Source organism: Saccopteryx leptura, chromosome 6, assembly GCF_036850995.1.
Source record: "Saccopteryx leptura isolate mSacLep1 chromosome 6, mSacLep1_pri_phased_curated, whole genome shotgun sequence".
NCBI lineage: Eukaryota > Metazoa > Chordata > Mammalia > Chiroptera > Emballonuridae > Saccopteryx > Saccopteryx leptura.
The window spans coordinates 107,163,981-107,188,582 of record NC_089508.1 but is presented as its reverse complement, the minus strand read 5'-3'; the positions used below and the strand labels follow the sequence as shown (position 1 = coordinate 107,188,582).

General features: G+C 38.2%; 1 protein-coding gene across 5 annotated transcripts in view; it reads left to right on the top strand.

Moving 5' to 3' along the window:
- Positions 1-24,602, top strand: part of RALGAPA1 (Ral GTPase activating protein catalytic subunit alpha 1) — a 262,025-nt gene that overhangs the window by 51,480 nt on the left and 185,943 nt on the right. For all 5 annotated transcript variants that reach the window (XM_066343584.1, XM_066343586.1, XM_066343587.1 and 2 more), the window contains exons 2-5: positions 11,526-11,636; positions 12,186-12,235; positions 16,421-16,478; positions 23,731-23,774. In XM_066343584.1, the coding sequence (XP_066199681.1) occupies positions 11,526-11,636; positions 12,186-12,235; positions 16,421-16,478; positions 23,731-23,774 (263 nt within the window). The remainder of the gene's footprint in view (positions 1-11,525; positions 11,637-12,185; positions 12,236-16,420; positions 16,479-23,730; positions 23,775-24,602) is intronic.

Genomic DNA, 24,602 nt, shown 5'->3' with positions numbered 1-24,602 from the left:
TCCGTGCATGGTGGGGAAAACAGAGGATTCAAAGCGCTTCTTCGTGAACATGAAAAGAGACCCATCCTATGTTTTTGCTGCATCCTGCATCAGGAGGCGCTTTGTGCTCAGATGTGTGGCGAGCAGCTTGGTGAGGTGATGTCGCTGGTCATTTGGGTGGTCAACCTTATTGTTGCCTGAGCTTTAAATGATTGCCAGTTTAAAACACTGCTAGATGAGGTTGGGAATAATTATCCTGGTCTGCTTCTGCATAGAATGTGCGTTGGTTGTCAAGAGAGAAGGTGCTTAGCTGTTTCGTGGCTTGTCTGAGCGAAATCCAGACTTTTCTTGAAATGAAAAACGTTGAGCATCCTGAGTTAGCTAACACTGAGTGGCTCCTGAAGTCTTCTGTCTTGTGGACATGACTGAACATCTGAACCAACTCAATGTGAAAATGCAAGGCATTGGAAATACAGTCTTATCCCTTCAACAAGCAGAGTTTGCATTTGAAAACAAGCTGGAACTCTTCATCACTGACTTGAAACAGGTCGTTTACTACACTTTGAAAAACTGAGAGAGTTTAAAGATGCATGCACAGCAAGTGACCTGCTCAACATCTTGATCTCCAGCAGCTAGCGGGCTTCACATCTAATCTCCTGCAGTCATTCAAAGCACACTTTGGAGAATTTCTTGAGCGCACTTGTCTTTTTAAGTTCATCACCCATCCACACAAATGTGCAGTGGACAGACCTGACCTGAGTTACCCTGGTGTCTTCGTCAGAAATTTTGAGCTACAACCTGCTGACCTGAAGGCCTCAGACGTGTGGGTAAGTTAAAATCACTGAATGAAGATTTGGAAAGACTTGCACAACAGCAAGCAGAGTTGGCAAGCAAACAAACACAAGTGGAGAGAAATGAAAAAACTTGAACCCACGGACCAGCTGATTGTCAAAACTTGGAACGCGCTTCCTGTCACATACCACACGCTGCAGTATGTGAGTATTGCTGTATTGACAATGTTTGGCTCTACGTATGCATGTGAGCAGTCTTTCTCACATATAAAGAACGTTAAGACCAACCTACGATCACGTTTAACGGATGGAAGTCTCAACGCCTGCATAAAGCTTAACCTCACCACACATCAACCAGACTACAAAGCTATCAGCAAAACCATGCAGCACCAGAAGTCCATTAATGGTAAGAAGTACTTTATTCATCATTGGTTAGCAACGGCATAACTAGGTTATTAAAAAGAATTCAGAGACTTATTGTACTTTAAAAGTGTTGGTCTTACATAATATGCACACATTTACTTGTATTTAGTGTTACACATATTGTATGGCTGTCACGGAATTACATTTTAAAATATGTGGTGTTTATGGTGTTCTCAGCTCAAAAGGTTCCCGACCCCTGACCTACACCATTTTGGACTGTTAAAACCACAAGTGTTCTGTTTGTGTTAGGCTAGGGTGTGTTTCATTTACACCAAAATTTGGGTTACATACTGTCGTAGGAATAGAACTGTGTCATAAACCAAGGACCCCCTGTTCTAACTTCTAATCTGCCTTTTAAACTATAAATAACACTTCTTGCTTTTCATCATCTTGAATATTTCATGCCAGTCCCTTCTGGCCTGAAATGTTTCTATTGTGAATCACCTGACAGTCTTATGGGAGCTCCCTTGCAGGAAACTGACTGTATTTCTCTTGCTGATTTTTAGATACTCTTTTGATCTTTAACCTTTGGCATTTTAATTATGATGTGTCTTTGAGTGGGCCTCTTTGGGTCCATCTTGTTTGGGACTCTCCACTTCTGGATTATGTCTTTTTTTCTTCATGAAGTTAGGTAGGTTTTTAGGCATTAATTCTTCAAATATGTTTTTGATCCCTTGCTCTCTCCTTTTTCTGGTACTTCAATGATGTGATGTTGTTACACTTCATGTTGTTCCAAAGATCCGTTGAACTCTTCTTGTTTTTTCTTCCTTGTGCTGTGATTAGGTGTTTTTTCTACCTTGTCTTCCAAATTGCTGTTTCTGTCCTCTTCTTCATCCAAACTACTGTTTATGCCTTTCAATGTATATTCTTTTATTTTAATGTTTATTTTTATTGATTTTAGAGAGAGAGACGGGAACATTGATCTGTTCCTGTATGTGCCCTGATCAAGGATCAAACTGACAATCTCTGTGCTTCTGGATGATGCTTTAACCAACCAAGCTATCTGGCTACAGCCTCCACTGTGTTCTTGATGTCAAATATTGTAGTCTTCATTTCTGTCTATTCCCTTTTTATGATTTCTATGTCCTTTTTCATGCTGTTGAGCATCCTTATACCCACTACTTTGAACTCTGTACCTGAGAAATTGCCTTCCTCCATTTCTTGTAGCTCTTTTTCTGGAGAGTTCTACTGTTTTTTCATTTAGGGTCTGTTTATACTCCCCATTCTAGCTTCCTTTTTGTGTTTGTTTCTATGAATTAGGTGGATATGGTATGATTCCCAGTCTTCATGGTGTGGCATTATTTAGTAGGTGTCCTGTGGTATCCAGTGTTGTAGTCTCCTTGATCACCTGAGCTGTGTGCTTTAGGAGTATCCTTTGTATTGGTTATGTGGGCCCTTCTGTTGTAATTGAATCTTGATTGCTATTGGCCCGTGTATAGGATTGACTCTGAGGTTCACTGACTTTGAGGCTCAGGCTCAACCATGGTACGTAAGCTCCTGTGCAGGTGTGCTGCTGACGACAGCAAGCAGAATTGGCCTCAGCAATATTTGGTACCTGCTAAGATTTCCCTTCCAGTATGCTGCTTGTGAAGCTTATTGGATCCTGCTCTGGTGTCTGAAACTGGCTACTAGGTTATGTTGTTTCTAGGCCACTTGGTAGGGACTCTGGTGCCTGTGACTGGCCCTTGGTTACCTATCTGGGGCTACAGTCTATCCACAGTTTATGGCTGCCTCTGCTGGCTTGGATGCACACAGGAAGGGCCAAGCTGCACACCAAGGCCAGTGTTTACCAGCACTGGGCTCGAGCACGTCAGCAAAAGTTACCCCGAGATCTACCTTTGCCTTTCTTTTTTAAATAATTATTTAAACAAACCCTTGTGTGGAGGGCTGACTTTCAGTAGATCGCAGCGAGGGAGCTGCTCTGCTACATATGAATCCCTGACCCAGAAGCAGGTCGTCTATGAATGGTTTAGCACCAGGTTCCCCACGAACATGCGTTGCGTGACGGGGGAGGGGGCGGCCCCCTTTCCGGCCGCGCCCCATTTCCCAAGACAAGGGGCTCTCCGCACCGGACCGGTCCGATGCGCGGAGGAGCACGCCGCACCATGTGGGGGTGCACGCAGCGGCCCACTGGCGGGGACAGCAGGGGACTGGCTATCCGAGGCTCCGCGGCGCTGCCCTATCGTTCCGCCTGGGCGGGATTCTGACTTAGAGGCGTTCAGTCATAATCCCACAGATGGTAGCTTCGCCCCATTGGCTCCTCAGCCAAGCACATACACCAAATGTCTGAACCTGTGGTTCCTCTTGTATTGAGCAGGATTACCATGGCAACAACACATCATCAGTAGGATAACACTAACCTGTCTCACGACGGTCTAAACCCAGCTCACGTTCCCTATTAGTGGGTGAACAATCCAACGCTTGGTGAATTCTGCTTCACAATGATAGGAAGAGCCGACATCGAAGGATCAAAAAGCGACGTCACTATGAATGCTTGGCCGCCACAAGCCAGTTATCCCTGTGGTAACTTTTCTGACACCTCCTGCTTAAAACCCAAAAGGTCAGAAGGATCGTGAGGCCCCACTTTCACGGTCTGTATTCATACTGAAAATCAAGATCAAGTGAGCTTTTGCCCTTCTAAGGCTCCACGGGAGGTTTCTGTCCTCCCTGAGCTCGCCTTAGGACACCTGCGTTACCGTTTGACAGGTGTACTGCCCAGTCAAACTCCCCACCTGGCACTGTCCCCAGAGCGGGTTGGGTCGTGCTTGGCCAAAAGCAAGAGCCCCTCGGGGCTCCCCCCCCTCCACTGAAACACCTTTGCTTTTCTTTGCTCACTGGCTGCCTGTTAGGCTTAGTTACTAGAAGAGCCTCTGGCTGTACTACTCAGGTAGGCGTAAACTCCAAAAAGTGGGGTGAGATTGAGTCCAGAGATTGGTGCTTTTGCTTTCCCCCAGGCTGATACCATTTGGATGGGAGTACTCCATCTAAGTAGATGGTTTCTGCAGTATGGGGAATGACTCAGCACAGGGATCCTGATAACTGTCCCTTCAGCTTACTCCTCTGAGCCACAATCCTCAGACTCTCCTTGCACAACTCCAGTCTGCTCGTGCCTCCCTCCGCCTGAGCCTAGGATGAATGGCTGCCAAGAAATTTTGTGTGTTGGCTCTTTATGAGAGTGCCTGTGTCTCTAGTGGATTCTGTCTCTCCCTGACACACAGAAGCCCTGCTGCTTTTCACAGGCCGATGTTATGTGGGCACCTCTTCCAACTGTGGTACTCTGGGCCCAGCTTGGGGTTTAGAACTCAGGCTTCTTAAGGGAAACCCCTTGCAGCTCAGATATCCTTTTGATACCTCAGCCGCACTTATGGGAGTGGGGCCAGCCCTTTTTGCATCCCTGTCCTTCCTGCTAGTTTCTGTGTGGCTTGGTTATAAGACTTTTCTTCAGCTAGTCTTCAGTTGGTTATTCAGGATAATTGTCCTATAATCTAGTTGTAATTTCATTTTGGTGCTGGGAGCAGCTTCCACCTGCCCTTCTGCCATCTTGAATGTAGATCTTTCCCAGTTACTTTGCTCATCTTTGCTCTTTGCTTCTTGCTTTTCTTGTGAGCTTCTTTCCTTTAGGAAATAAATTTTTGAGTGAAGGTTGTTGAGTGTTAAATTCCTAAGTTTGTTAGAAATGCCTTGATTTCATTTTGTGTTTGTTATTGATTGGTAGTTTATCTGAGTATAGAATCTTAGATTGAGATCCTGGCTGGTTGGCTCAGTCTCTGGCCCAGAGTACAGACATCCCAGGTTCAATCCCAGACCAGGGCACACATGAGAAGTGACCATGTGCTTGTCTTTCTCTCCCCCTCCCCGTTTCATAGCCAGTGGCTCACTTGATTCAAGTATCAATCCTGGGAGCTGAGGATAGTTCGGTTGGTCCTACTGTTGGCCTCAGGTGCTGAGGATAGCCCCAGACAGGAGTTGCCACGTAGATCCTGGTTGGGGCACATGTGGGAGTCTGTCTGTCTATTGCTCTTTTTCTCACTTATAAATAAATAGCCTATCATTTTTTTCTCACACCTCACTGAATATTTTCATAACTTCAATTTCAAATTCTCTATTGTTTAACTCCAGAGTTTCTATGTGATTGAGATTGCTTTCTGGAGATACTTCCTTTTCTTTCTGAACCACATCTCTTTCTTGTGTACTCATGGCATTCGTTTTCTTCATCCTTGGTGGCATTTGAGAGTGGGGCATTCTTAGGAAATCTAACAAAAAACATCTAAAAGTATAAAATACAATAAAAAGTAAAAATTTTTTAAAATAATGAAAATAAAAGAAAAATCATCAATAAAACAAAGAGTAAAAATAAAAAAATATGACACCCACAAAATTAAGATAAAATAGAAAAATTAAAATGAAATTCAAAAGAAAAAGAGAAGAAATTTCAGATTTGAGAGATTTCTCTGTTTTATTCCAGTAAGGGGCATTGTATTTTAAGTTTTAGCTCTGTGAGATCCCTGGGCTGACCTGTGCTGAGATGTTGCTGTAGCAGTAATGGAGGTGGGGCTGCAGGTTTGATAGTAGGTGAGGCATGTTGTGAGACCTTTACAACTTTAGTATTGACATCTCAGGCTTCCAGGAGCTCCTCCTCATATTTCAGCAGACCAGGGTACCAGACACAGAGCACCTCTGTTCTACATGGAAGAGAGGGGCTCTGGAGAAGTAGCTGTGGGTTATGCCTCTGCCTTTCTCAGTACCTGCAAGGTGAGGGAGGCAGGATCTGGGAGGCTGAGAGGCTATAGTTTGTTTTTTTCTGTCTACGCTGAGTGTGGGCTGCCAGCAGACCATGAGAACACTAGCCATGACTCTTTGTTCTGCTACCTCTTTGTTTTAGTATCTCCCTCATTGCCCCTCAGTCTTACTGCTCCTCCCAGTAGAAGGAGACCCAGTCACTCCAGGCTTCTCTCCAGAGTCCTGGCAGACAACAGCGCAGACAGTGCAGGTTTCTCTCCTCTCCAGAGCCGATCACAAGTGCTTCTTATCTTCCTCTACCTTCTCAACCTTTCCCACCCTTAGTCCCATTCCACGCACAGATCTTTCAGGCAAGCCTGTGAGCCCAGCTGGGGTTGCTTAGCCCCATTGTAGCTGTTCATTTGTTGAAATTTCAAGGGGAGAGATCAAGGGTATTTCTCACTCACGCTGCCATTACTCTGACTTGATCTTGAGAAAAAAGTTCTAAGTGGTGATTCTTTTGTTGTTGTTGTTAACAGATGAGCTACAAGAATGATGACATTGAAAATTTTTTGAATTTTTGGTCTACCAGCCTGGATTATGGGATAACTTTTATTGGAAAGTACTTAATTTCAAATTTAAAGTCAGGAAAACTGGTTTTTTTGAGGTTTGAAATTTTAATTATATCACTGTGCTCAAATGTCTTAAAAATATGTAGTAGAAAATATGGTATGATTAGGTTCTCAAAGCTTATTCATAACATTATCCTAAAGAGTCATATGAAATTTTATTTATGGAAACTAAATGAAATCTATTACTATTTTAGTACTTAAATCCCAAAGACCTACTACACAGTCCTAAACCTGAATCAGTTCTTTAAATCTTAGAAACTTCGATCATAATCTGTGGTTCAAATATTTATTTGAATTTTTATAAAGGTAATACTTTTTCAAGTAGTACAAAGCAAACAACCATTTCTGAAAATAGGGAGAAAGTTTGAAATCTCACTTTTTTTTTTTTTCTGAAGCTGGAAACGGGGAGAGACAGTCAGACAGACTCCCGCATGCGCCCGACCGGGATCCACCCGGCACGGGGGGCAATGCTCTGCCCCTCCGGGGCGTCGCTCTGCTGTGACCAGAGCCACTCTAGTGCCTGGGGCAGAGGCCAAGGAGCCATCCCCAGCGCCCGGGCCATCTTTGCTCCAATGGAGCCTTGGCTGCGGGAGGGGAAGAGAGAGACAGAGAGGAAGGAGGGGGGGGTGAAGAAGCAAATGGGCGCTTCTCCTATGTGCCCTGGCCGGGAATCGAACCCGGGTCCCCCGCACACCAGGCCGACGCTCTACCGCTGAGCCAACCAGCCAGGGCCTGAAATCTCACCTTTTTTAAGTGCCAACCGTCAGTTTATCACTAGGCAAAACAGTCCTCCTAAATTAAAATTTTGAGAGATTAAAGATCCCAAGACATGCTTTCTGTTCCCCAAGAGCAAATAGTATCTTTAAGAGAATAATACCAGCTAAGGTGACATAATCAGGAACATATTGACCAAAATTAATGGAAGCATTCACAGAAAGAGAAAATAGTTGGGTTACAAGGAACTGTTTAGGACAGGCTAAGACTTAGTGTTGGGATTTTAAATTTGGTAATTTTTCTGGATTTATTTTCTTTTCCATTTTTCTGTGTTAGTGTTCTATAGAGTTGTTTTTTAAATAAATACAGTCCTCATATATTCATATTTTTATTCTTCCCCTATTGGATAAATTTTATGAATTGGTCAAAGTGTTTTATAAGAATTTTTATCTACTAACTAGTTCATTGCATATAGCTATTGAGTAAAATACTAAGCCTGACTTTGATGCAGTATTTTCTGTTAGCATGTACCGTATGTAGTTTCCAGGCTTTGTGAACATGCTGTATGGGAAGGAAATTGAAAGACTATTTTGGCTCCTAAATTACTTTGCAAAATCTTGAATTGACTCATGTTTGCTTTTGTTTTGCTTTGATTTTTTGTTTTGCTTTGTTATTCTGAATATTTTATTTTCTTCAGGACATTAGTTATGTTTGAAACATTACTTTTAGGAAATTTAGAGATAAAAAAAATAACAGCCTATTTCATTCTATAGTTCTTTGTTATTTTAAACTACTCTGGAAAAAACAATACTTTTCTTGTTTATCTTAGTTGCAGTGTTTTTATTTTGATAGTTTGTAAAATATGTTTAATTAGTTGTTGTTAAAGACAGATAGTAGATACTATTTTTCTTTCAGGTTTATTTCTGGAAACCAAAAAGCATAGGTAAGTAGGCACTAGATCCAGGCTGTGTGTGGTTTAAATCCCTGACTCTGCTTCTTACTTGTTATATTATTTAAACTCTGTGCCTTTTTCTTCATCTGTAACAGATTTCTGTAAAGCACTTAGAAGAATGTCTAGCATATAGGAAACATTCAGTTTGTGTTATTTGTTATTTTTCCATCATTCTGTGAAAAGTCACACAAGTGGCATTACAGGTTGGAACCGGGTTTGTGTTTTGATTTTAGTCAAGATGAAGCAATACTATTTTACCTGTCAGCTTTTCCAAGGTAAAAATTTCCACGCTACAAAATGGATACAATAAAATTAATTTATTTTATTAGTAATAAAACATACTTGAGTACGTATGTGCTCAGCACTATGCTAGGTTTTGGGAATACTAAGGTAGACACAGTTTCTATATGAAAGAAGATATAGACTAGTCCTAGAGAAAACAAAAAATAATAACACTTTAAATATAAATTATTTATGTCAAGAAGAATGTAGAGAATCCAGGATCCCCAATAGAATAGAAAAGAAAGGGCATCTATCTCTTCCTTTGAGAGAGTAGAACAAAAGGAAAACAGATGTGGAAAATTCCATAGATGAGCTATCACTAAGAAATTATTACAAGTATTCATAGGAAAGATAATATACAAAAGAGAGTTTAAAGTGCTATCTATACATTGTTACTATTTAACTTTATTCTGAAATCTTCCATTTATTTTTTAAATTTATTGATTTTAGAAGAGGAGAAGGGGGAGAGAAAAACATTGATTTGTTGTTTCATTTATTTATGCATTCATGGGTTGATCCTTTTTTTAAAGTTTATTGATTGAATTTACAGAGACAAAGAGAAAGGGGAGGGAGAGAGAGAGAAGCATTCATTTGTTCCACTCAATTCTCTGTTCATTGGTCACTTCCCCCCTGACTGGGGTCCCACCTGCAACTTTGGTGTTTTGGGACCACACTCTGTCTAACCGATTGAGCTAGCTATCCAGGGCCTCATTGGTTGATTCTTATATGTGCCCTGACCAGGGATGAAACCCGCAACTATGGTGTATTAGGACAACACTCTAACCAACTGAACTACCCGGCCAGGGTTAACTTGAGTTTATTAACAATTAGTAGTTTCTTCTCTATTTCACTCCCAGGTAAAAAAAATTATTTTTTTTTTTACAGAGAGAGAAAGTCAGAGAGAGGGATAGATAGGGACAGACAGACAGGAATGGAGAGAGATGAGAAGCATCAATCATCAGTTTTTCCTTGCGACACCTTAGTTGTTCATTGATTGCTTTCTCATACGTTCCTTGACCGTGGGCCTTCAGCAGACCGAGTAACCCCTTGCTCGAGCCAGCGACCTTGGGTCCAAGCTGGTGAGCTTTGCTCAAACCAGATGAGCCCGCGCTCAAGCTGGCAACCTTGGGATCTTGAACCTGGGTCCTTTGCATCCCAGTCTGACACTATCCACTGCACCACTGCCTGGTCAGGCACCCAGGTAAAAAAAAATTTGATTTTTTTTTTAGTTGCTTTTTTCATATTTATTTTTTATGCTATAAAAATATGTGCTTTTCATAAACAAACTTGAATAATTGGAAGTACATAAAGTAAAAGTTTGCTGTTTCCCTTTATTTCTTCTTCAACCTTCTCAGATAATAAGCCAAACAACAAAAATGCATGAATACATACTAATACCTACAGATGCTTTGCTTTGAATAATAAATTGTCTCCTTAGTTTGCATACAGAGCATTTTATAACATATCTTAAGGCTACTTTTTCAGTTTTATTTTTATAAAAGTGCTCTACCTGACCAGGTGGTGGTGCAGTGGATAGAGTATTGGACTGAGACACAGAGGACCCAAGTTTGAAACCCCTAGGTCACTGGCTTGAGCACGTGCTTACCAGCTTAAGCAACGGGTCCCTGGCTTGAAGCCCAAGGTCGCTGGCTTGAGCAAGGGGTCACTTGTTCTGCTGTAGCCTCCTCTACCCTGGTCAAGGCACATATGAGAAAGCAATCAATAAACAACTAAGGTGCTACAATGAAGAACTGATGCTTCTCAACTCTCTCCCTTCCTATCTGTCTGTCCCTATATGTCTCTGTGGAAAAAAAAAAATACTGTAAGCTCTAACCAGAATGAATCATTTTCTGGATCTTATTATGCTTCACATGTTTCTCATTTTGTGTGTGTGTTTATGTGAAGAATGCCCTTCCTGTTCAACCCCACCAGTTCATGTCAAATTCCTTCCTTTTCCTAAAGGTCTTTTCAAGTAATATATCCTCAGGCATTTCTTCTTTCTCTACTCTCATCTCTCATTAAACTTTGAAAGTAGGCCCTGGCCGGTTGGCTCAGTGGTAGAGCGTTGGCCTGGCGTGCAGAAGTCCCGGGTTCGATTCCCGGCCAGGGCACACAGGAGAAGCGCCCATCTGCTTCTCCACCCCTCCCCCTCTGTCTCTCTCTTCCCCTCCCGCAGCGAGGCTCCATTGGAGCAAAGATGGCCTGGGCGCTGGGGATGGCTCCTTGGCCTCTGCCCCAGGCGCTAGAGTGGCTCTGGTCGCAACAGAGCGATGCCGCAGAGGGGCAGAGCATCACCCCCTGGTGGGCAGAGCGTCGCCCCCTGGTGGGCGTGCCTGGTGGATCCTGGTCGGGCGCATGCGGGAGTCTGTCTGACTGTCTCTCCCTGTTTCCAGCTTCAGAAAAATACAAAAAAAAAAAAGCAAAAAAAAAACTTTGAAAGTAATTTTCTGTTTCTGAATTTTCATTATATTTTGTCACTCATTTTTAAAACCCGACACTTTCTACTGTGCGTACAGTTACACGTATGCTTAGTTTTATGTGTCCTGGACTATACTGACAGTTCCTTTAGAGCAGTGTTATCTATCTCTATTTGAGCTTTGTAATACTTAAAGTGCTTATTTATAAATCCTGTTGTTAAGTACCTATTTAGTATTTTAGATGTGTATATTACTCATGGAAATACTGATTTTAAAGTGTCTTAGGGGAAAGTTAGAGGCATAGCTGTGAATTGAAATTAGAACTTGATTTTTTTTCTTTTTGGTTAATTATTTTGTGTAAATCTCTGAGACATTGTCTTATAGGAAGCAATGATTATGATGACTTGAATGTTTTTAAAATTAAAGCTAAAGTCTTTAAAAACTAAAGCTTTGGGAACAAGAATATAGATAAATACATACCTCAAGTATTTAATAGGATAGAATTTTAGGAGCAGTTGTTTGACTTTAGAAGGAAACTTCTCACTAGCGCATTTTCTGAACATAATTTAACATGTAAGTAAATAGTAATCACGATCTGTTTCCATTTATTTTTCAGAGAATGCAGAGTCTATCGATCTTAAACAGTTTTTTGACCAACATTTTTCACATATATATTATGTGTTTTTTGAGAATTTTGTGACTATTGAAGCTAGTCTGAAACAGAAAGGTAAGTTGTTAAAAATCAATTCTGGTTAATGTTGATGTTTCAGATAATTGTCATATATGGTCAGTTAAACTTGGACATTGGAATTTTAGTATTACTTTACTCTTTTTTGTCAGGACAGTTTTTAATACCTCTGTAATAACTATGGGTTAGTACTGCTATTCTTCTTTTGAGAAGGCTTAGGAGTTTGGCTCTTTTACTGGTCCCTTTTACTTGTTTTCCTCACCTTTTTTGCTCTGCCCTACCGGGCATGTACCAGGTTTGAGCAGTCATTTTCATAATTTTGTTTTCAGAGCTTATTTAAAGTTTTCCACAATATATTATGATTTGTTTTTAGACATAAACATGTTGAATCTAAATTTAATTGTTGAACAAGAGTAGAGAGAGATGCTGTGATACTATGTTCACATTGAACAGAATATACTTTAAACATTGTATTAAAAAATCACTGAGGAAAATCTTGAGTACTAGAAATATTTTAAGCTACTTAAGTGGTTAACAATGAGGATAAAATGATAATGTTGAAAATATTTTTCTGTAAAAATGTTTTAGGTCACAAGTCTCAAAGGGAGGAATTGGATGCTATACTTTTTATTTTTGAGGTAAGTGTCTGCTATGCTAGTCTAACATTTTCCCCCCAAAAAATAGTTCTTGGAACATACAAGGAATATATTGAACTATAAAGTATATAATAAAACTCTCTGAATCTGCTGTACTGTTCAAAAACTGAATCATGTTTTTTAACTTAAAAATATACCTCACTTAATTTTAATTATTTTTTTTTAGTTGTATTGTTTTTAGGTATAGATACAATTTGTTTTTGCACATTTGACTCCAGGAAATTGGAGCTATATTTAATGTGTTTGCAAAATTACTATATAAATTTGAGGGAGGTTTGCACAAATGGAGAATTTTTTTTAATTTTTTAAAAAACTTTATATGTTGATTTTAGCCAGAGAGGAAGGGAGAGAGAAAGAGACGTTCTTGTTTGTGCCCTGACCAGGGATTGAACCGGCAACCTCTGCACTTTGGGCCGATGCTCTAACCAGTGGAGCTTTCTGGCAAGAGCTGGAGAATTTTATTTTTTTAATTCCAAAACATTCTTACCTGAGAGGATAACTTTACCTAAGAAATTTATATTATAGTTTCTACTTTAACTGCTTGTCATTACAAGCTTGTATAAAGAAATTTTAAATATTTTATAAATTGGTGTTCTACATTACTTTGGATTGGTGTGAAATAAGTCTTCATTGCTAAATAAAAGAAGGAAATAGCAACATTTGATACTTTGCTAAAATTTGTTTTTTATTTTTACCACAATATTAAAAATTAGGGTACCCCTACCCCTACTATATATCTGCTTTTAAAGTGACTCCTTGCTCATCATTCTGCTTTGAAATCAAACAGTGATTGGAGTTTTCTGATCTTTATCAAGAATTTAGAGATCTGGAGAAAACCAACATTAGACTGTGTGACTTGAAAGACATAATAAAGAATTTGGAAATCACTTTCTAAACATTGAGCTGTTTTGTGTTCTGTGAATTACAGATAATTCACTGTTTTTTATTTTGATATGCTTTAGAAGAATTTGAACAATGTGATTGATATCTCTCTTAGCAATTTAGTCACAGGTAAAAAAAAGAAAGTATTTCTTTCTTCAAAATTCCAGACAGAAGTAACTGGTGTTGGTACCTGTTCTGCATTTAATTTTCATTAGTCATTAACCCTGAGGGATTTGCTTACATTTACCTCCTCAAGTGTTTGCATGAAGTTTTTGCAAGGGGAATGTTAAAACAGATTTTTAGAAAGAATAAAAGTGGCCACAGGGAAAGCAAAATAATAATTGCTAGAAAGTATTCTTTCAGCCTTTCATGCCTGCTTCTTATTCAGGAAAATGAAATGATTGATAAGTTAACAGAAGCTCTTTCAGGTATTTCTTCTATTGAAAAATAATATGTATTTTTCTACATGTAATATATACTGATGAGTTACTTCTGAACAGTAACGTTTGTGTTTAATAAATCGCTAGCCTTACCAGGTGGTGGCGCAGTGGATAGAGCGTTGGACTGGGATACGGAGAACCCAGGTTCGAGACCCCAAGGTCGCCAGCTTGAGCGTGGGCTCATCTGGTTTGAGCAAAAGCTCACCAGCTTGGACCCAAGGTCACTGGCTTGAGCAAGGGGTTACTTGGTCTGCTGAAGCCCCACAGTCAAGGAACGTATGAGAAAGCAATCAATGAACAACTAAGGTGTCGCAAGGAAAAACTGATGATTGATGCTTCTCATCTCTTTCCGTTCCTGTCTCTCTGTCCCTATCTGTCCCTCTCTCTGACTCTTTCTCTGTTTCTGTAAAAAAAAAAAAAAAAAAAAGTCACTAAATTTTACTAGGAAAAAAGATGTTAGATACAGGGTTTTCATCTTTTGGAAAAAAAATATTCAAATAGGGTTTTCATCCTTTGGGGGAAAAAATACTCAATTTGTGTGCTGTTTTCTAATTGTAAGAGACAATAAACATTATACCTTTAGAGACTAATGATGATTTTTTAAACCATTTTTTGTTTTATTTTAGATTTTATTTAGAGAGAGAGAGAAAAAGAGAGAGAGAAGGGGGAAGAGCAGGAAGCATCAACTCCCATATGTGCCTTGACCAGGCAAGCCCAAGGTTTTGAACCAGCGACCTCAGCGTTCCAGGTCGACAATGATTTTTTTTTTTTTTGACAATGATTTTTTTTAATGAAAAGAATTATAAAGCGATTTTCTCTTTCTCAAATCAAAGGCTTCATTATGTAATATTTATAATATGGCATAAGATTTATATTCTGCTTTCTGTGTGGTTAAGAGTACACACAATTTCCCTTACTGGTGGTGGCACAGTGGATAGAATGTTCAAAATCCAGAGATCTCCATCTTGAGCACAGGCTCATCCAGTTTGAGTATGGGATTATCAAAATGATCCCATAGGCTCGGCTTGACCCCCCCCCCTCAACCCCCCCTTCGCATCAAGGCACGTATGAGAAGCAATCAACAAACAACTAAAGTGCTGCAAATACAAGATGATGCTTCTCATCTCTCTCCCTTTCTGTCTCTTTCTTTCTCTCCTGCCCCCCTGCACATGTGCGTGTGCCAAAAAAATAGTACACAGAGTTTTACTCATTTTTATATTTGCCACATGCAAACATAGACATATTTATTTACATTTTTTAAGAGGTTAAATCTAAATTATAATTTTATAGTCATAATTTAGGAATGCTTTTGGGTAGGCAAAAACTTGTGTTTTCAACTTTCTATAGTTTTTTCTTTCCTTACCAAAATGAATATAATTATACAATTGTTAGCTAACTGTGGGAGAAATATGAAGAGGTTAAAGGTAAAGAAATTTATGTATCTCATGTGGAACCAGTATTTGTGAAGAGCCTTGTAATTTCTTCATTATCTCTTGATGAGATGGACTAAAGAAAACCCTATCAAAGGGAAGGTAGAGAAGCGTAATACGTGCATGCTCTCCTTTGAGCAGAAGAGTATAAAAGCACAGGTGTAGAGACTGTCATATCGAGGGTAGAATCTCTGTTGTTCTATTTTCTAACTGAAGCACTTAACCCATTTTCTCATTTGTCAAATGAGATTAAAAACTCTTTTTTTTTAGGAGAGTTGCAAAGATTAATAAGATACCATTGTATAAAGTGTGTAGTTTAGTTTAGCTTGTATGAACATTCAATTAATGGTGTTTCTAAATATACTGCTCACAGAACTTAGAGGATATTTCAGAATGAACATGAAGCGATAAAACATTTGATTTTATTTTTGTTAAACAAGAACATCAGAAAAGCAAACGACAAGTCAAAGAAAGTTTGATTATGCAAATTAGATGCAAACTTAATTATCATGATTGAGTAGCAAGTGACATATCAAATGCTTTTTTTATTACTTTATATTCATTTTGAAATATCCCCTAATTTTTGTGAGCAGTGTAATAATAGTAAGAGTAGAAATAACACCAAACACACACAAATGTCATTCAGTAAACTGTGTACTGAGAGCTTAGTTTAGTAGCATAGCATGTACAGTAACAGTGGATCTAGAATAATCCACACATATGTAATATGTAAAAGAGCTAAAGGAAAATTTTTGAAAGTATTTTATGTAATAAGTGTTTATTTCCAATTTATAGAAACTATTAACTATATAGGTCTCTTGACTTTTCAAATTTTGTTCTCAAACCTATAGTCATTGTAACAAATAAGTAATTTGGGTTCACATGAATTGAATTAGCTCAGTACAACTATTTCATGTGAGTTTTATGAAATCAAAATATTTCCCTGTGATTTATCAAAATAGGAGAAAGAACTGCTTGAAGAAAGAAAATGTTATAAATCCCAGTATCTGAAAGAATTCAAAAACTTATCAGTAATATCCATAATTGAGAAAGATTAGTAAATAAGCATTTTGAAATATATTAGAATAAGTATTTAATCACTATGGAGAAATATACTTACTTTCCATGTCATTGTAGAGGATAAATTTCATTAGTTTACTGTTTCAGTTTTTGTTAGTGTAGCTTGTTGTTTTTTGGGGGGTTCAGATGTTGATCACATGCCTGTGTGGGTACAGTGCCAGTGCTGTCAGGTTAGCTTGGAGATGAACTAGTATTTGTAACACTGTCTTTTACATAAGAAACTCTTAAATCCTTAGTGTAAGATCTTTAATTTTGTATTTTGTGCAAAATGTGGACTCATTCCTTGCTTTTCATTCTTTTTTCTTTGTTGTTGTTTTATTTATATTGATTTTTAGAAAATTTTACAACTTCTTCCAGAAAGAATTCATCAGCGATGGCAGTTTCACAGTATTGGTAAGTAATTTTAATGTGTACTTTACATTTGAAATAATATGATAATATGAGAAAATGTTCTTTAATGGTTTGTCATTATTTAATGAATTCATAGCTTATGCTTTAGTAAAAACAAATAATACAGGATTAGACTTATTGGAATGTAAATTAAAAACAAAGATACAGGATTTCCTGTCAAAATGGTATATTAAATTTCTTTGATACACTTGTTCTTGTACTCTATATATATTAGCAATGATGGTAATATTTTATTTATTTATTTATTTATTTATTTATTTTCATTTTTCCGAAGCTGGAAATGGGGAGGCAGTCAGACAGACTCTCGCATGCGCCCAACTGGGATCCACCCGGCATGCCCCCCAGGGGGCAATGCTCTGCCCCTCTGGGGCGTCACTGTGTTGCATCCAGAGCCATTCTAGCGCCTGAGGCAGAGGCCACAGAGCCATCCTCAGCGCCCGGGTCATCTTTGCTCCAATGGAGCCTCAGCTGTGGGAGGGGAAGAGAGAGACAGAGAGGAAGGAGAGGGGGAGGGGTAGAGAAGCAGGTGGGCGCCTCTCCTATGTGCCCTGGCCAGGAATCGAACCCGGGACTCCCGCACGCCAGGCCGACGCTGTACCACTGAGCCAACCGACCCGAGCCCAATGATGGTAATATTATAAAATCAAGAACAGGCTCAGCATAAAAACAAATTTCTTTGTGAATGAGGAATGGAAAAGTAAATAATGCAAAGTGCCAAGTAAAGCAGAAGCAGTGGCTTCAGATTTGAAAGCAAGCAGTGTCAGCTGGTAGTTTGCCCCACAAAAGAAGGAAAACTGGAGTTAAGCTTGCTGCCTTAAAGATAAATAGAGCTTTCTAGATTATGAAACAGCTGAAAAGAAAAAGTAGGGGAAAGCCCTGCTGTATATTCCTGTCAAGAAACCAAGCAGGCAGGAGATTACAGACTTGCTGTTACCAGGCTTTAAACCAAGATGCTTGCTGGCTTTGAGTTTGGTTCTGTAACAATTGTCGTGTCACCACAGTGCTCTCTAAATATGTCATAATAAGACATTTCTCCCCTCATACTATAGAGGAGTCTGCAGGTAGGCAATTGCTGGCTACGGTTCACTGTCTCAGTGATACAGGACTGACGGCTAGTGATTCTCCTGACCCTTCTCTCATGGGGATGGCCACTAGATCTGTGTTGTTGAAGTAAAATGTTATAACCCTTATGTTCATTTGTAAAAATTGTATTTGTTTCTTTTAAAAATAAGTCATAGATTTATTTAGGCCCTATCTTTCTTAATTAGTTATAACAAATGAAATCTCTGAGACTTTGAAACTGTTAGCTGTCCCAATTAGAAGTTCCAGAAACAAGAATGCTGGACATACATACGGAAGGGGTGTTATGGATACAGGGGCTAAAAATCCAAAATAGTAAAGCCTTTTAGAATAAACTTTTTTAGATAAACTTTGATACTAACAATGAGGTACCCATAGTATGTAATATGATAGTATTACAACTCAGTAATAAGACAAGTCAGTTTTTAAAAATAGGCAAAATACTTGAATAGGCATGACAGTCGTCCCTCGCCATATTGTGGTTCACTCACTGTATCGCGGATTTTTAAATTGTATATATCTAATTTGGTATCACAGATTTTTTGCTATGTTGCGGGATTTTGCAGTATATAGGTATTTTTATATATTATTTTAATTATTTTTGCAGTAAAATAAGCATTTTCTAACCTAAAAAACTGAAAACAATTTAAAAAATAATTAAAACATTAACAGAATATTAAATTGAAATAAAGCCTTAAAATATATATAAATAATAAAATAAATATAAAGTCACTACTTTGCAGACTTTTGCCTATCACTGGGGGTTCTAGAACCTAACTCCCATGAAAGACGAGGGACCATTGTACACCAAAAAAGACATAAGCATTGCTAATAAGGTGCTAAATAGAATAGTGAAATCCTATTTTGTATTTCATAATTCTAAAAATGGCCTTGAAGGTTGTCTGTGAAGCAACTTTTTGAGACACCTGAACTTCAGAAGTTTACTGTTTCTCCTGAGGAATGTACCCTTAAATCTCCTTAGGATCTTTAGGCTATCTAGTTGTTATGATTAATAATATTCCAACAAATATCTAATTTGAGAATATATGTAAGTGGTTATTTTAATTTTGTTTTTTGTCACTCAGAAGAATCCTAAAAGTGTTTCATTTTTTTCTCTTGTGTATAAAGGAAAATAAACCAGTGACTCCAGTTGATTTTCATTTAGTTGAAAATACTTCTTTTTTTGTATTTTTCTGAAGTGAGAAACAGGGAGGCAGAGAAACAGACTTCTGCACATGCCTGACCGGGATCCACCCGGCAGGCCCACTAGGGGGTGATGCTCTGCCCATCTGGGGTGTTGCTCTGTTGCAACCGGAGCCATTCTGAGCCATTCTAGCACCTGTGGCCTGGGCCAACTTTGCTCCAATGGAACTTTGGCAGCAGAAGGGGAAGAGAGAGATAGAGAGAAAGGAGAGGGGGAGGGGTGGGCGCTTCTTCTGTGTGCCCTGGCCGGGAATTAAACCTAAGACATCCACTCGCCTGACCGACGCTCTACCACTGAGCCAACTGGCCAGGGGTAGTTGAAAATACTTTTTAATATCCTCTATGGTTTCTTTGACCCATATGCCTACTAAGAATATTTTTCTCTTTTAACTTTTTAAATATTGGATATTACCACTGATCACAGATTTTTTTTCTTTGTGATTTCTAACTTAATATTGATCTTTTTAAAGTTTTTGAGATATTTTATAGTTCAGAATAGTTTCTCCTGGAGAATGTTTCACTATGCTTGAAGATATATATTCTTATAGTCATTTAAACGATTACATTAATGCAGTGGTTCTCAAAGTGTGTGTCAGGGCACACTGGTGCACCCTAGAAGATTTCCAGGTACACCCTAGCAGAGGTCCCCAAACTTTTTACACAGGGGGCCAGTTCACTGTCCCTCAGACCGTTGGAGGGCCGCCACATACAGTGCTCCTCTCACTGACCACCAATGAAAGAGGTGCCCCTTCCGGGAGTGCGGGGGGGGGGGGGGGGGGCGGATAAATGGCCTCAGGGGGCCACATGCGGCCCGCGGGCCGTAGTTTGGGGTCGCCTGCCCTATGGTATTTAAGAGAAATATGTGCCTATTGGGGACCGAAAAACCAAGAGGGTTTTTGGAGTTTAGATTTTTGGGGTACAGAGGCATGGGGAATTGGCTGTAAGCTGACAGTCTGCCCAACCTCCCACCTCACTTGCCTGATTAGGTTGCAAAAGGCTGGTAAGCTGTGGTGCTGGATTGTTTACACTACCCCCCATGGTTCCCGGAAAGACTGGAGGCAAGTTTCTTCTATCCTTTGTTTGGTGTAAAGTTAAGATGATATGTATGGTGGGGTTTTTTGCATTCGACACAAGAGTAAAAAGAGAGGAATTCTTCAATGTATTGACGAGGAAATGAGAGTTTGCCTTTCAAATATATGCCCAAACATTGAAGAAATTGCTAGGACACACAGGCTCATGTTTCTCATAAACACAAGAATGAAAAAACTTAACACATTTGCCCTGGGACCTGCCGAATTTACTAAATCTTTCTAAGAATGTATCTATATATAAAAAGAGATAACTTTGTTGTTGTTTTTTTATTTTTTAATCCCTCTTTTTTATGAATTCTAAAAAGTATAACTCAAAAATTGTAACATAAAAATATTTCTTAATGTCAGAATAAATTTAATTTTATTGTATTTATTTCATTTAATTACCATAAAAGCATGGTTGGGCTTTATATATATTTTTTAATATTTGACTTAATTATTATAACATATTTCTCAGAAATTTGTATATAGTGCACCTACGATTATTTGTAGGATTTTAAATGCTCCCCAACTTCAAAAAGTTCGAGACCACTGCCTTAATGTATTGCAATGATATGGTTATTAAAGAACAAGAAAGGGCTTGAATAAATGGAATCTTAAGCAGTATTCATGAATGATAGGTTGGATAATATAAAGATAACAAATCTCTTTTAGAATTCCTGTAGAAACTTTTAAAATATAGTCTGAGAAATTTATTCTAAAATTTATATAAAAATTAAAGCCAAAGCAACTCAGAATAGCAAATAGGAGAGGGAGGTTGTTATTTGTTATTTTTGTATCCAATAACAAGATGTATTATAAAGTAGTAATAATTAAGGCACTGTCATTGATGTAGCTAGGCATGGACAAGTAGACTAATGGAAAGGGACATCAAGGCCAGCCAGAGACCTAGGCTTATATATGGACACTTGAAATATGATTGCAATAGTGTTTCATTTCATTATTAACCCTCAAAGAGTTAGTACTGCAGTAAGTTATCCTTTGGGGGGAAAAAATTCTGTTTTTGCCGTACATAGAAATAAATTTCAGGACCTGAATTTGAAAAGTAACACTTTAAAACTTTTGAAGAGACTGGTTTATCTTTATAACTTTAAGGTAGGGTAGTATTTAATTAAACACAGTAAGTACACGTAAAAAAAAAAACATGTTGAATTGACTATACTGAAATTTAAAATTTTTGTAGGTCAGAAGATACCACCACCCCAGTCAATAAAAACATGGCTGAGTTGTTTGGGAGAATATATTTCCAATTCATAGAACTGACATAGAATTGGTAGTCAGTATGTATAAAAAACAAAGTATGTTAAACAAAACAAAGTAATTCAGCTGAAAAATATATGAAGAATGTGACAAGCCTTTTGCAGCAACTTGAATGGCCAAATGAAAAGAGGCTGAATGTCACTAGTAGACATTAAATGAAATCATTATTATGATATTTAACACTCATCAGACTGGTGAATATTAGAGCATTTGCCAATTTTTTTTTTTTTTTTTGCGAGGAATGTGTCACCACAGCAACTCTCATACACTGCCAGTAGCACTGCTAATTTTCTCAATTGCTTTGGAGAGAATTTTTCAATATTTAATAAAGTTGAAAATGAGGAATTGCATTTCTTTTTATACATCGTGAGGAATCTCATGTATACAGGGAATCATGAACAAGAACTCTTACAATAATATTCTTGGAAATAGCAAAATTTTGAAAATAAACCTAGTGTGCTAACATTAAGACAAATGCTATATTCATACAATGGAATAGAATAATACAGCAGTTTAAAATAAATTAACTAAAGCTACGTACATCAATATAATTTTTAGAAGCTAATGTTGAATGTGAAAAGCAACTTACAAATGACTTGTTTTGTGTGATATTGTATGTGTATGATTTTGTTTTGCTTTTATTACTCATTACACTTCCAACTTACTCAAGTCTGATTAGTTTTCCACTTCCATTCCTTTTTTTATGTTCTTTTTCTGATTCAGGATTCAATACATGATACCACACGGTATTTACATATTTTTTAGAATATCTGATGATGGGGTTTACATAGAATTTCTTTATGAAATTGAATTTGACCATATATAAGGAAGGGAATTGCAGATAAATTAACACAGTTTGTTGAAACACTAAACCTTATTTCTGTATCACAAATGAAATTTAAACCAAATAAAGTCACAGGCTTGATGATTTACAATATATATAAATGTTACTAAAAAGAATAAAAAATGTAGGATTAGAACAAATAGCTATGGAATAAATTCTTGGTAGTGGTATAAGTTTTTAAGCATATAAAATAATTTCAGCCTAACCAGTCAGCGCAGTGGGTAGAGTCGGATGGGTCACAGAGGCTCAGGTTCGAAACCCCAAGGTCACTGGCTTGAGTGTGGGCTCATCGGCTTGAGCATGGGCTCACCAGCTTGAGCATAGGGTCACTAGTTTTAGTGTGGGATCATAGACATGGCCCCATGGTCGCTGACTTGAGCCCAAAGGTCACTGGCTTGAAGCCCAGGGTCATTGGCTTGAGCCCAAGGACGCTGGATTGAGCAAGGGGTCACTCATTCTGCTGCTGGAGCCCCCCAGTCAAGGCAAATATGAGAAAGCAATCAATGAACAACTAAGGTGCCACAACGAAGAATTGATGCTTCTCATCTCTCTCCCTGCCTGTCTGTCCCTCTTTCTGTTTCTCTGTCTCTGTCACACACACACACACACACACACACACACACACAAAATTATTTATTTTATGGCTTTATAAATAAGTAGTAATAATATAAAATAATTATTAAAAATAATTAATACTAAAATCTGGATAATGGTTTCCTCTGGAAAATGATTCAGCATGGGTTCACAGGAGACTTCAGTGATACTTGTACTGTTAGGTAAAGCATTATAATGACATTTTGAAATTGTAGGAAATGTGGGACTGTGCTTAGTTAGATTTATTCAGACAAATGGTGGACCTCTGGATGTTTGTTAATGTTATTTTAGTATTGTAGTTTTGAAACATTGTGTAATTTAAAAGCAAAAATACGGTTTTGACTTTTTTCTTATTCTTTTCCAAGTGAGAAGAGAGGAGATAGACAGACCCGTACATGCGCCCCAACCGGGATCCACCTGGCAGCCGGGTGGATCTGGGGACGATGTTCTGCCCATCTGGAACCATGCTCACAACCAAGCTATTTTTAGTGCCCGAGGCAGAAGTTCCACAGAGCCATCCTCCACTCCCGGGGCCAGTGCACTTGAACCAATCGAGTCATGGCTGTGGGACGGGAGGAGAGAATGAGAGAGAAGGGGTAGGGGAAAGGTGAAGAAGAAGTTGATTCTTTTTCTTGTATGCCCTGACTGGGAATCAAACCCAGGACACCCACTTGCCCAGTCAATGCTCTATCACTGAGCCAACTGACCAGGGCAGTTTTGACTATTTTGATGGTTTTGAATATTTTGAAAAAATTAATACAGTGAAAATACATGTTAGAAAATATTAAAGTTATAGATGCTTATATGCTTACCTAAATGGACATTTTTCTATAGTGGATTTTTATTTGAATTAGTGATGGAGAAATTTAATTATATTCTTAGATATACATAAATTATTGGTATTAAATGCAATTTTGGGATTTAGAGTTTGTTTCAGTAGATTACATCATGTTTAAATGCAATAAACCAATTGTTGAAAAGGTGACTTTTATAAACTCTTCTGGTCCCAAGATTATGGCCAGGGGAATAGGAATAGTAAGTTCACCAAGAATAATTTGGAGGTTGCCCCAAGGATTTTGTTTTAAATGTTTTCAAGTCTGACCAAGAACTCTGACCTTTAGAAAAAAATAAGATGTGAATATTTAAAATGTTTTCTTTTCAGGATTGATTTTAAAGAAACTACTTCACACAGGAAACTCCTTAAAGGTATATTATTATATTTCTTTTCTATGACTTTTTAAAAAAAATTTTTATTTATTGATTTCCATGAGAGACTAAGGAGAGAGAGAGAGAGACAAGAACTTAGAGCTGTTGCTGTATGTGCCCTGACTGGGAATTGAACTGGCAACCTCTGTACTTCTGGATGATGCTCTAACCAACCGAGCTATCTGGCCACAGCATATGACTTTTTAAAAACTAAGTAAAGTGTATAGTCATTTTCTACACTAACCTTTTCCTAAAGAATTTTGTATTGTCTTTAGTCCACTTAATTAAAATGAATTCACTTAAAATATAGCAACATACTCAGTATGTATGAAAATATATAGTAGACCAGGCTATTGAAAAACTATTGTACTTTTGACACTGCATTGATTCATTCATCAGAAATACTTTACTCTGTGGTCTCCAGAAGATAAAGGTTAGTCATTCACCATCTTCTTTATTTTATCACAGTTATTTTTAGTTGTGGAGAAAAGTAGGTGATCTATTAAAACTTCTTTTCTCTTTTTTATGATCTCGTTGTACTATGGTAAGAGAAGCTGTCCAGTCCAAAGCATCTTGCTGTAGGTTAAAGTCATATTGCAGTACTTTTAAAGGCATCAGGGCTTGGGTGTAGTAGTACAAAGGAATAAGGCTTCCTACATCTTTATCCTGTTATCTGACTAAACCATGAGATGGAAGCAGTTAAATAGCTTTGACAGTAGCTCTTAACAGAGCTATGGTAGGGTAATTTCCCAAGCTAACAGGTTAATGAAGAACTTTGTTTTGCTTATCTGATACTGAATTTTTAAAAACACCTTTTCCTGTTCTCTT